The sequence below is a fragment of the Limanda limanda genome, chromosome 23 (assembly GCF_963576545.1).
Source record: "Limanda limanda chromosome 23, fLimLim1.1, whole genome shotgun sequence".
Taxonomy (NCBI): Eukaryota; Metazoa; Chordata; class Actinopteri; order Pleuronectiformes; family Pleuronectidae; genus Limanda; species Limanda limanda.
The window spans coordinates 3,892,188-3,905,743 of NC_083658.1; the positions used below are offsets into that span (position 1 = coordinate 3,892,188).

Consider the following 13,556-nt stretch of genomic DNA (forward strand, 5'->3'; position numbering starts at 1 on the left):
GCCCCGGGAACCGATCCTACCCGGACCGGGAATGTGATGCACAGTCAAAACATGGCGGCCAACATAGAGCAAATTTTTCAGGATTTTATATTGAGTAAAATCAGGGAAATTGAAGACCAAAATGAAGAAAAACCGTACGTCACCGTTGTGTTTTGTGTCCGTTTGAGTGATATTTAAATATAGTTTGACAGCTCGTGGAACAAACGAAGGTTTTCCGCTCTGGTTACAATACGAGCTAACGCTAGCTGTGTATTTACACATTTAAACGTCCAGACACAACGAGTCGCGTTGTTGTTAGTGAGGCTGCTGGGGTTTAAATAAAGCCCTGTTCAAAGTTATACATCAGGAGCAAAGTTAATTTGTTAAAATGATATGTTCTGTTTGGTTCTGCTGGTAAGCTAGCCGACTTACATTGTACGTGAATGGACAGTTTGCACAAACCTCCTTGAGAGACAGTGTGTCTATTCAGAGGAAGGAGTGCAAGTTTATAGATGCATGTTCTTTTAGAATCAACAGATCTGCATGCAACTTTGTAAATAAAGTATTTTCTCCAGGAGATCACTTGCATTGTGACTTTGTGTTGTTAGAATAAACCCTCATATTAACCCACTATTCCCCTGAGAGGTAATCCTAGGGTTTTTAATTTCTTAATAAATAAGTTGGACTCTCTACAATCTGGGAAACACATTTATGCATAAACGTATGTGAGATTTACCCAGACGTTAACTGACCTTCTTCTCGGTACAGTTCTCTGAATGAACGTCCAGCCAGGCTTCTCTTTCGTGGACATGAATTAAACATTGTCTGAGCTGTGTTGGGCAGTGAGAATAAAAAAGGAACAGCTAAACTATAGCCTCTCTTTCTCTGCCTCTGTGTGTCCGTCAGTGCTGGAGATCGAGCGGCTCCTTGCAGTGAAGCGGAGGCAGAAGAGAAATCCACCACGGACAGAGAGAAACAGGACGACTTCAGGGCCAGTGGCTCACAAAAGAAACACAAGAAGCACAAAAAACACAAGAGTAAGAAGAAGAAGAGGAATCGAGAGAAGGAGAGCAGCTCAGAGTCTGTGGCAGAACCGGAAGGAACGAAAAAGTCAAGGTAAACATTTGTGTATGACTGTCAATACTCACAAAACGGGAACCCCTTATCCTGTAACAACAACAGGAGAAGGGGCAATGAACAGGGATGTCTTCAATTCTCAGGAGCTGCTGGCTCCCCAGATCTTGTCCTGCTTTCTTAGCCATACCCAGAAGCTGGCCTCCTCTCTCTTTGGCCCTCTTCCTCTCGTGGAAAGCGTCCAACCAAGCAAACTTAATTCACTGCTTTCAATCCATCTCTTGTTCAGAATTGGGTTAATTTCGAAATCCTTCTGTCGTAGTCGATAAAAAAGACAATTCTTGCCTGCTTTTCAAATGTGCCTAACTCAGGTTTTATCTTTGCTTCATAGAAGAGGAACACCGACAGAGGTGAATAAGGAGCAAGGTGAGTCTCTGTCTGATTTAATACAGTGATTGGAAAAATACACAAATGTTTGACTTTAGTGAAAGCAGTGCCACCATGGAATACCGCTTCATTAAAATTCACAGCAAAGCAGTCTCAAGTAGACAATGTGTATACAACATCTCCATGTATGCAGTGATTTATGTTGCACAAATCATCCTGCACTCTACAAGCTGATGAACTGTTTGTCCAGGTGAAGAGAAGAAGAGCAAATCCAAATGCCATAAGCGGCACTCTACAGGAAAGCGGAAGAAGAAGAAGCGAAAGAAGAAAGGTGAAGACAACTCATCAGGTTCCGACTCTGAGTATGTGTCAAAGCAGAGGGATAGTAATTGTGGTCAAAGGTTATCGCCAAGGCGACGAGAGGAGCTGCCTGATATCATCCCCAAACAGGTAAAAACATCTACATACTTTTCCCAACGTTAACCCAAAAGGCAAGTTTTACTCAAATATTTGTGGGTACCATCCTTTTAGTTGAAGCTGACATGGTGAACATACATTAAGAATAATGCCACATATACATCAGGGACATTAAAGATGTCACTGCTTCCCAACAGGACAGCTCCAATAAAGGGAGAAGAGATGAGGAAAGACGTGGGAGGCGAAGTTGTCGTTCCCGTTCCTGCTCACAGTCACATTCCGATAATCATTCACATTCCTGCTCAGCGAAGATTCCCTCGCGCTCCCAGTGTGATCACCTCCACCGAAGATCTAGGACTCGCTCCTTATCCAGATCAAAGCTCCAAAGGACCCGGTCCAGGTATGAAGAAAAGTTGTTGATTGATTGATAGTTGAGACATCATTTTTGGTTCAAAGTACAACTATTTTTCAATATCCAATTTGAAATGTTTAATGTCTGCAGCTCCTCAGAGAAGAGGAAAGCTTTGAACGAACCCACACAGTCGCCTCAGCTGGCCTCCAGCCCCTGTACAGGAAACCTTAGAACAGAGGAGCTGGGAGAGTCGAGCACAGCCGAGCTGCTGAGCCCAGATCAGTGTGAGAAGCCAGCAGAGAAAAAAGCAGAGGAAACAACACAGATACTTGGTAGGACCTATTTGATGTTATTGTAGGCTCAATCATTTTTGTGGAAGTAAATTCTTACTCTTTTACCTTTTTGTGTCACAGTCAGACATTTTGAAATAACTTTGTTCAGTTGTTTTGAATTGTGTTTAAGTGACGTCTTGAACTGACACTGCAGGTTGTGGTTCATCCCAGTCCTCGCTGGACCAGTCCACGGTTACTAAACCTGACCCGACCGCTGAGCCCGGCTGCACTCAGCTGAAAGCAGCAGAATACCCCAGGTACCTCGCCACCGATGATAAATCACAGGCAAAGAAGAAGAGGAAAACATCCAAGTCCCCGCCGAGGAGCAAAGAGGGAAAGTCATCAAAAAGGCAGAAAAGATCCAAGTCTCCGTGTCGGAGTCACAGGAAAGGGTCCAGATCGAGGAGCCCTTCCAGGAGGACGAGATCACGGTCGAGGTGAAGAGAGCAGAGTATTTTTTCTTCATACTACATACTACATTTTTTTATTATTTACTAATTAGTACTCTGTGCAGGTCGGGGGGGAGGAGGTCCAGGAGGTCACGCTCGTGGTCGGCGTCACGGAGCCGGAAGAGGGCTACATACAGCCAGAGGGACCGCTGGAAAAGAGAGCCGAGTCACTCCCCTGTACTCATCCTCCGCAAAGATAGGTCATCACCCACCAGGAAACACGGCAGTCAAGGCAACAGTCCTCAACGCATCAGTGAACTGGGTCAGATGATTGGAATATACAAGTTTGAACGCTGGATACTTACTGTTGTGCCCTTTGATGTATCTTCCCTTCGATTAATTCATTGCAGCAATAGTTGCCACTCATGTTAAAATGATAATTATATATTCTAGATAAAATCAAACTTAGTATTTTCTGTTTATTCTCCTTAGATAAGGAACAGTTGTTGGAAATCGCCAAGGCCAATGCTGCTGCTATGTGTGCCAAAGCAGGTATGCCCGTCCCTGCCAGCCTGAGGTCCACAGTGCTTCCCATGGCTCTGCCAAATATGGCCATGAATGCTGCAATGGCCAGCATGACTGCCGGTATGTTTCTGATTCTTGTTTTCTTTCTGCACAACTTGTTTTTTGATTACTGTTCCGCCCACTTTATGGTCCATCTGTCCAGTTGTCGTGTCCTCCTTGTCGACCTCTACTAAGACTTCTATCCCCATTTAATGAGGATTTATTATGTTATAATGTTTGTTTTCTGTAAAAACAGAGATGTTGATTCAACTTTATGGACATTTAAGAGGCTGTAGTTTGTGCTGTTATTTAATTGTATTCTGTCATATTTAAAGGTTTTGTTAAAAACGTATGAATCTCTATGAGCTAATGATCCTGTCTTACTGTCTCTGTGTCTCTGTCCCTCACAGCCACCATGACAGCAGCCTTGTCAAACATGGGCACTTTGTCTTCACTGCTCTCACTGCCTTCCATCACCAACAAGCCTCCTCCTGCTGCAGCACAACCCAACAGCACTGCTCTGGAGGAGGTGAAGAGGAAAGTGGCCAAACAGGCCAACAGCATCAGCATTAAGGAGTTTACTGATGTAAGTGCACACTGCTTGTATTGCACAAGTATCATTTTATTAGTAAATTATATTATTCATAGCATAAATGCAGATCATAGTTCTTTATATAACAGAACAACAGAAGCTTAAAAAAGCATGGGTCAATTTCTAGAGAAAGGTAGAGCTCAACTCTTGCAATGTTAGATAAATGATAACTGGAGTTTCATTGCACACAAAAACAATTTGAACTGAGACATAAATTGTGACTTATTTGCTCTCTCTGTGTGTTTGTGTGTTTTGTAGAAATGCAAGATGATCGTGGACAGTAAAGGCGAGCTGCCGGTGGCTGTGCCTCATGTGTCGGACGAAGAGGATGATGGGAAACCGTTTGGAGGAGCAGCTCTTCGGGAACAAAAAGCCATCAGCTTCAGCATCAATGTAACCGATCGTCTAATATGAGTTGACGCAAAAACACTAACATGAAAATGAAATATTACATCATCGTAACATTTTGAGCACAGTTTTCTATTTTCTCCGTATTGTCATGTTATTACTTAAATTTTCTGCCTCATTTTGTGCTTCTCAAACATTTGATACCTTCCAAAGAAACAAGCCCATTTTTCTGCTGTTGTTTGTTGTCACTTTGACAAAGGGGCCCCTCATTTCAATTGCGGCACGACCAATGCAAAGCAGCACTCTTATTGTTTGGTGTGCAGTGTTTGGTGCACTGGTGGGAGGAGAGGTGCAAACTGGAAAGCAGCTCTGGTCTCATTTTTCTGTCCGAATTCATCCGAGAGAAAACCAATCGAGCCTGACCCGAATCAGACAGCCATTCTGCGTCCGAACCCAACTTGAGCCCAATACAACTGATGTAATTTGCTCTGTGTTTGTGATACTAATATGCACGGTTATTGCTTATTAATTGTTAAAAACCAGTTACTTCTGGCTGCCGATGCCCGTTGCTTTGCGTTCATGTCCTGTATCTCTGTACCATTCAGACAACAATATGATGCTCGATGACAATGTCAGTGTGATGAGACCAGAGATGTGAGTGGTGGCGAACATATTTATGGATCACCACTCCCTCTCATCAAGTCCGCCCCCCCCCCCAGACCTGCTGCTCTGTATTTGTCGTTGCAGCGTAGACTCAGGCATACGTGTTTTTGTCATGATTTCTTGCAGTGTAATTTACCAAGCAGCATGATTTATTGGCTCTGTTTGAGGTGTCCTGACATATGATTTTAACACACACCTGCCAGCCAGTAAGTGCATTCCTTAAATGTAAATGTGATTAAATACAATACACCTAAATATTACATACCTAAGCAACAGGTAAGAGAGACAAATTAATTATGTTTTCTTTTTTTTACCCCTCCAGAACACGACAGTTCGTCCAGCCGTGCGAAGCGATGCAGGCATTGCCAAGGAGTTCCCTGTGTCCTCAGGATGTCAGCATCGTAAGAAGGTCAGGAAACATGACGATGAAGTTTGTGGTCAAAGGTCATGGTGACCTCATATGAGGTCGGAGGAATGTATGTAGACTGAAACTGTTCTGGTTAGAGAACTCGTACAACTGCAGGACATTGATTCTAGTTCCTCTCTCTAATGTGCTGGTCCCCACATGGTTGAGAACCTCCAAACTGGCTCCTGTTATTTTATTATTTCTGTGGTAAAACCAGTTTGTGGAAGCCTTGTAACTAATTCAATTTGTTACACTATCCAGGAGGGCGAGGCAATGGGCGCCTATGGAGAATGGGTTCCGGTCGACAAAGCAGCAGAGAAAGCTGCAGCTGCAGCCAGAAAGGCCTCGAGCACAGTTCACACAGCCACTTCATCATCGGGTGAAACCGCGGCGGCAGGTTCACCAGAGGCTGGAGAACAACCAGCACTTGGGCCTGTTAATGACAACGTGTTTCCGGACCCCGTGATGCAGGTAAAGAGTGCAGGTGTATTGTGCGTATTGAATATAATGGAAAATTCATTTTGGCTTTAAAAAAGTCCTTCTCTTCTCCCCTTCTCCTCTTTCTCTCCTCTGTTCTCCCTCCCTCACTTTCTGCAGCCTGTAGATATCTCTCAGGCTGTAACCGAGAGAATCAAAGCTCAGAGGCGTTTGGCTGAGAACCCATATGACGTCAGTGCCATCTGTATGCTCAGCAGGGCGCAGGAGCAGGTAGGATACACCTTCTGCATCTGAAATTGAGCCACGACTGTGCAGGTTTTGAAATTTTAACCTAAATGGACGACGCTTCAGTTTTAGATCAATAAAAACACATCTTCCCCATTTTGTTTGTTAGACATAAAATATGTATTAGCTATTTTGTGTGCACTTAATGCTGATGACATGTTTCCACACTGTCTTCTTCAGTAGACTGTTGGATTGTATAGATTCTCTGATCTATTGGAAATGTCTTGTTTTCATAGGTAGATGCTTGGGCCCAATCCAACACCGTCCCTGGTCTCTTCACTGGTTCCACTGGAGCCCAAGTTCTGAGCTCTGAGGAGCTGTCCACAGGTGGACCACAAGCATGGCTGAAGAAGGTGCGACACACACACACACAACATTCACTCCATTGTGTTTGTAATGGGCTATTTCTCCCTTATTTCCGCTCAAAATCATCAGTCACTTCTTGTCACTGTCCTCTCCTCTTTACTCTTCTCTAACTGTGTTTTTTTTGTCTCTCAGGACCAGTTCCTCAGGGCGGCCCCAGTATCAGGGGGTGTCGGGGAGTTCCTGATGAGGAAGATGGGCTGGAGGACGGGGGAGGGCCTAGGGAGGAACCGTGAGGGCACCGTTGAGCCAATCATTATTGACTTTAAGGTCGACCGCAAAGGTATGACGCCACAAAATACTATATACATATATATATATATTGCTCTTCTCCTTATTCATTTAGAAATGTATTTATCATCTACACACACACACAGACATCTGAAGGTTGTGTTTGCGGCACCCTCTCCTGGGGAAAAGCTGTAACTGCAACGCAGCTAATGGTGTCATGATTTCTTTACATTGCAGGACTAGTTGCCGAAGGAGAGAAGCCACAGAAGCAGACAGGAGGACTGGTGGTTACCAAAGATCTAATGGGTAACAGACACACAGCAAACACAGTGAAAATGATGCTGTAAACAACAATGTTTGAATATTCAGTCAGTTCAACTGCTTCAGACTTTTTTTTAACTCTGCTCGGTTATATATGTGTGTGTGTGTGTGTGTGTGTGCAGGGAAGCACCCGGTGTCTGCTCTCATCGAATTGTGCAACAAGCAACGGATAATGCAGCCAGACTTTGTCATGGTTCACCACAGCGGTCCTGACCACCGCAAGAATTTCCTCTTCAAGGTGAGTTTTCTTGATTCTGGGCGTCTCACTCCTTTCATTCGCTGGTTACATATTCAACCTTTGAGAGTTTTGTCCACACTGTTACAAGCTGCTGCTTCTTTTCATCTCAGTTTGATGATAAGAGATGAGAGGAAATTCACAAAGATTCAGATTTGTCTGCAGCCACAGCAGCAGCTCAGGGAGCCTCTACACACTGATGCTCTGAGCTAAATGCAAATGTTCAGACTTCGAATGAAATGTTTCCCATTTCAAAAGAGCAACAGCAACATATTTCATAAATAATGAAAGAGGTTTGCCTCTCTTCCTTCTTCTCTCTGTTGTCTCTTCTGATGGTCACATTCTGACTTCCTGACATGCATGTGTTGTTTCCAGGTAACAGTGAATGGCGTGGACTACCAGCCGCAGACAGCTAGCCCCAACAAGAAACACGCCAAGGCCATGGCAGCTACAGTCGCCTTACAGGCTCTGGGAGAGGTAAGTCTCAAACACTGAGCAGATAATCAGAACAGCACAACAAAGACGGCAATATAAACTTTACTTTACCTGTATTACATATTTCATGTAGTCGGTTCCATACAACCGAGCATTAATTCAGTACATATATTGTTTACATCAAGTTCATTAGTGCCATCCTCATCTTTCATTTAAAAAAACATTTTAGAATGACCCTCAGTGGAGCACATACCTCCACCAAAGACAATTTCCTTATTAAACTACATTTACAATCATTAAATCCGGGAAAAAATCACATTCATTCTATACTTTTTTTATTTTGTTCCTAGGTTCCTATTGATGGACCAGGACTCTACACTGGCCCTGTTTTCACTGCTGCTTCTACTGGCCCCCTCTTCTCTACATAGACACACACACACACACACAACTGGGCCTGAGTGTTACACACTTCAACTGTTAAACTATACTCAGATAGTTGTTTCTGAATATAGTGACCAATTTTATACGTGCAAAACCACACATCTCTTATTTTTAAACCGTCATAATGTTTATGACAGGGTGGCAAACATATTTTTGCCGAGTTGTTAGTATTATGAGATCATGTTTAAAGTGTATGGCATGTATTTATGCATCTATGTACGTATGATGATATTTGTAAAATCGTAGCATTTCAAACTAATATATATTAGCTCACCGTTACTTTAGTCTCACACCAGACCGGACAGGCGTGTCTCTGCGGTAGATTTGCTGTTGGACACAGCAGAGCAGATCTTAGTCGGGCTGTGAAATGAAACCTGTACATGACTGGGTCTTGTTGGTTAGAAAAGCTTTTTCTGTTGTTCCTGTTGTCATGTCCGTGGCCTGGCGTCCTTTTAACGCAATGTTTCTCAAGTTGCTGATAAGCTGACCTTATGAAAATGTGTAAACACAAAATAAAGATTATATTTAAGTTATGTCTTAGGAGAATCCATATCATGTTTCATGGTGACGATACCTGTTGAATGTGAGTGAAGCGACCTCAGGGTTTCCTGAATTAAACTCCACAGCTGATGATCTTTTGTTGATGTGTTTTTAACTTTGGGATTTTACACAGTCATCATGTGACGTAATATGATGCACATCTGTGTTGTAGAAAAATACTTAGTGCTCGTCATCCTCACTTCATCACTGGTGAAAGGAATCAATGGATTAATACTACAGGGATTTATGTAAAGAACACTAAGTAATAGGCTTGTATTCTTCTATGGGAAAAAGCTAATATCAGAAGTCGGTTCATCGGTCTACTACACAAATAAAGGAGGAAACTGAAAAACTTTCAGCTTATTTTTTGAGCACTCACAGTTCTATTATAAAATAAAACTCAGTTTGCAGGTTCAGGAGATACCACAAGATGGTGCCAGTGAGTCAAATCAGGGTCAAAGGCTTCATCATTAGATTTATGAGCAGAGTTGAGATCCTCCTTTAGGTTAGAACCAGCGATCAGGATTGTTAACGACATAATGTAGGAGCCACATTTTTAAACTCTTCTATTAGATCGCTCTCCTACCTTCTTCGTGAGATAATATCTTGTGACACCGACATCAGGTCCTTGCACTGAATGAAAAAGTGGATAGAAAGTAATATACTGGCAATATGTCGTGTTTTGGATTTTCCATGTACTTACTGTAAAAATCATTCCATTATGCAGTTTCATAAATTCATTTTTCACCAGGGTGGACATGTCTGCAAAGTTTCAGGCCCTCAAAAATTTTGAAAGGTGGAAAATACGAGGAATATCACACGTTTCGGTTCTTGGGCCCTAATTCCTTTTTTCAGCTTCATCGCGTCCTTTCAAACTGGCTCCTCAATATTGTCTATCAAACTCTCATGTATAAAAAATCATTTCTCCTGCAGCCTGGCAGAACCCTTGGTTATTATTTACTCTCAAATGTGCAGCCATATTTCCCACCATGCCCAGCTATTAAACATTTTAATCCAATGTCAATCTGCTGCTCTCCATCTGCTAATAGTAATTGGTCTGGACTGGTCCGCACAGAGATGGCTGCCGGGAAGTGTGAGTCTCATCTTGTGCACATGTATATGAATGCATGCAAATCTAATATGTAGCTTGACTTAACTCCCTTTTCTTCATTTTACAAAATGGTGGGATGCCAGGCCTCCTTGTTGGTGTGGTAATTGTTGAAGTGCTGCGACCACAACACAGTTCGGCCAGCCTGTTTCTAGCTTTACGGTTTTAAGCATTGGCTGTTTCGAGTGAACAAACATTTAGTGGCATCTAAATTGGCCCTGTTGTAATTATTGTGAAGTCAAGTCAAGTTTTACTGCTTTCTCTATAATCTGTATTTCATTTTAGAAACTGATGTGATTCCCGGTGGATTCCAGTTAAATGATGTGAGTCAGAAAACGGAAGCTGACACGAGCACCTGAGGTAGTTCTCATTAACTCATCAGACAGGAAATCTACTGAGCTGAAACTGGGGTATAATGAGTTTTGGTGGAAATGTTCACGTTGAGGTTCACACCAATCAAACACCAACAAGCAGGTTGTCACTCAGCAGTAATTATAGCCATGATAGTCACATGGGTGCTCAGGGAGGTAAAAGCATTGAAAGTAAATACAAAAATATGAAGCTCCAAATTTGAATTTTATTCGGATTTGAAAAGTGTCTCGAGAAAAAGTGAGGAAAAGTTCATGACTTTGCTTGAAATAGGTGATTTATGTGTTTCAGTAACAACACACACACAGGCCCTTTTCAAATCAATGCATTCCTCCCACACAGTGGCCAAGTCTGTCCACCACCTGATTACTTCCAGGGGAGGGAGAGATTAAGGGGTGCGAACACTATAAAAAAAAAAAACACAGCTCCCAGACACACTGATTACAATCAGAGAATAGCTGCAGTTTGGAGGGAAGTGTCTGTGGTGGAGAGACAAGGAACAAAATGTGTGTAGTTTAAAAACAAAGCTGCTCTGGGGAATCACAGCCTGAACTGCTGCTGCTGCTGTTGAACATTGAGTGTGCGTTACTTGTGCATGCGCTTAACTTCATCTCTCCCTCTCTACAAACATTACATCTTCCCCACATAACTTGCTGCTGCTAAATGAGCAATTAATCTCCAATCATTTGAGCATCCTTCCGCAGCTAAAATGAATTCAACTGAAAATCAATCACACGCTCTTTGGCCTCCAGGCAGTCGCAGGAGAGAGAGAGACAAGGTCTTTAAGGACAAAGTAATACCTGCAACCTTTTGTGGCTCATAGTCTCTTTTTAATACTAGTGATTCAGCAGAGAAGACGTTAAAGGTATTTCATAGTCATTAAAGTAATTCAGCTTTAGGTGGACACTGACACCTCCAGTGAGCTGGAAATGTTCCTACAACGGCAGTTAATGCTTCACTTGTTTTTTTGCCAAGAGTTAGATAAGGAAATAGATAACACTCATTAAAGTGTTAAGCATGAAGCGACTGCCAACAGCTTGGTCTTTGTCCACTAACACATCATCTCTCATTTGTTGAATTCATACTCAAAATGCAATGTGAAAATCACCAAGTTGTGGTGTTATAGTATATATAATGGACATAAAGTTCAGCAAGAAATCAAGTTTTGTATTTATATAGCAACAAAACAAGCATACGATGTTTTTCTGAAGCCCTTTGCGAAAATCCTTCAACTATGAGGAGCCTGTATTTCTAGGATGGAGATAATAATGAGCTACTGTTTTTTTTAACAGAAGCCCAGACTGAACAAACTAAACATCTTTTGAGTTTCCATGACAAATGAAGCTACCTCAGGTTCTGTTATGTTTGGAAGGGGAGGCTGCAACATGCAACTTCACCACTAGATGTCACTAAAGTCTACACATTGCATTGACTGTTTTATCACCCAGCCCTACCAAACCCATAATATATATAATTTACCATCATAAATACCAATATATCGATAGATATAAATAATAATAAACATCACAGTTGTCTCCTGGCAGTTTTAACTTTACACTTGGTATGTCAATCTTGATAAATTTACTGCAGCACATAAATAAAGCACCCACAATCTCCGATGTATCAGTAGATCCTCTAACTGAGAGACTTGAACCCAGGTCCCAGGGTCTATGAGGCAGGCTTCTAACCATTTGAGCCATACAGACATTGAAACCTTCTCGTCCAAAGACCTTTAGCAGTACCTCCACACTACAGAAGACCAATGGAATAACTTCAATCAGGTGACTGATGCAGTGGCTCAGACGTTTAGATAGATAGAAAGCAGAGCTATTGTCCAGTTGCATGGCTCAAATGGTTAGAATCCTGCCTTATAATCCCTTGGACCCGTGTTCAAGTCTCTCATTTGGAGGATGTACTGATACATCGGAGATTGTGGGTTCTATATTTATGTGCTGCAGTTAATTTATCAAAATTGACATACCAAGTGTAAAGTTAAAACCGCCAGGAGAGGAGTTCCGAGTGCCGATGATGCTTGGTGGCGTGGGGGCTTTGTATGCCGGCTATGGAGCCGGACGGCCAGTCCAGGAGAGGCTTGTTCAAACCTTGCCTGAGTATCTGATGCACGACATATCTCTAGAGGACGTAGTGGATCACAGTGGGAGGATGTGGTATACAGAGAAGGAGGAGGTAGTTAGGGTAGGAGGAGGAGTTCATAGTCAGAGTGGGAGGATTTTTAAATGGGAGGAGTTTTTAAAGGGAGGAGGTGGTAGTCAAAAAAAAATACTGATAAATTAATCCAGATAAAGTTAGTCAGAGTGGCACACACGCTCACACAGTATGGGTTGGTGTGTGAGATGGTGTGGGTGTGTGTGAGATGGTGTGTGAGATGGTGTGTGAGATGGTGTGTGAGAGTGTGTGTGAGAGTGTGTGTGAGAGTGTGTGTGAGAGTGTGTGTGAGAGTGTGTGTGAGAGTGTGTGTGAGAGTGTGTGTGTGAGTGTGTGTGAGTGTGTGAGTTAATCTGATAATACAGGAGGAGATTAGTAAAAAGAGTAGGAGGAGCTTAATGTAGGAGAGGGGGCCAGAGTAGAAAGGTAAAACAGAGATATGTTTTGTAAAAAATCTTTCTGAAACATTCCACTCTGACTAAAATCTCTTCCCACTCTGACTCACTATCTCCTCTAATCACATATCTTGAAACAGTTACTCAGGCAGGATTCGAACCAGTCTCTCCTGGACTGGCCAGCCGGCTCCATAGCTAGCATACAAAGCCTTCATGCCAACGAGCTTCCTTCACTTCTGAGTTGCTTCTCCTGGCGCTTTTAACTTTACACTTGGAATGTTGGTAAATTTATACAAATTAACATACCAAGTGTAATGTTAAAAGCACCAGGAGAAGCAGCTCAGAAGTGAAGGATGCTTGGTGGCGTGAGGGCCTTGTGTGCTGAGTAGGAAGTCGGCTGGCCAGTCCAGGAGAGCCTGGTTCGAATCCTGCCTGAGTAACTGTTTCAAGATATGGGTTTAGAGGAGATAGTGGAGTAGAGTGGGAAGATATTTTAGTCAGAGTGGAATGTTTCAGAAAGATTTTTTACAAAACATATCTCTGTTTTACCTTTCTACTCTGGCCCCCTCTCCTACATTAAGCTCCTCCTACTCTTTTTACTAATCTCCTCCTGTATTATCAGATTAGCACACGCACTCAAACACTCACACACTCACACACTCACACACACTCTCAAACACACCATCTCACACACACCAACCCACACTGTGTGAGCGTGTGTGCCAC

The 13,556-nt window shown here is 42.7% G+C and overlaps 1 protein-coding gene across 1 annotated transcript; it reads left to right on the forward strand.

The window, feature by feature from the left end:
- The first annotated feature begins 48 nt into the window (after positions 1–48).
- Positions 49–8,885, forward strand: LOC132996878 (protein SON). Its single transcript, XM_061067243.1, has 20 exons — positions 49–134; positions 886–1,095; positions 1,445–1,479; positions 1,691–1,890; positions 2,055–2,257; positions 2,360–2,541; positions 2,696–2,978; positions 3,056–3,252; positions 3,423–3,575; positions 3,905–4,080; positions 4,345–4,479; positions 5,420–5,506; positions 5,765–5,974; positions 6,101–6,211; positions 6,463–6,579; positions 6,725–6,872; positions 7,058–7,126; positions 7,264–7,379; positions 7,752–7,853; positions 8,162–8,885. Exons 1-20 carry the CDS (start codon positions 52–54, stop codon positions 8,237–8,239), a joined length of 2,895 nt encoding a protein of 964 aa, XP_060923226.1. The 5' UTR covers positions 49–51; the 3' UTR covers positions 8,240–8,885.
- Positions 8,886–13,556: the final 4,671 nt, after the last annotated feature.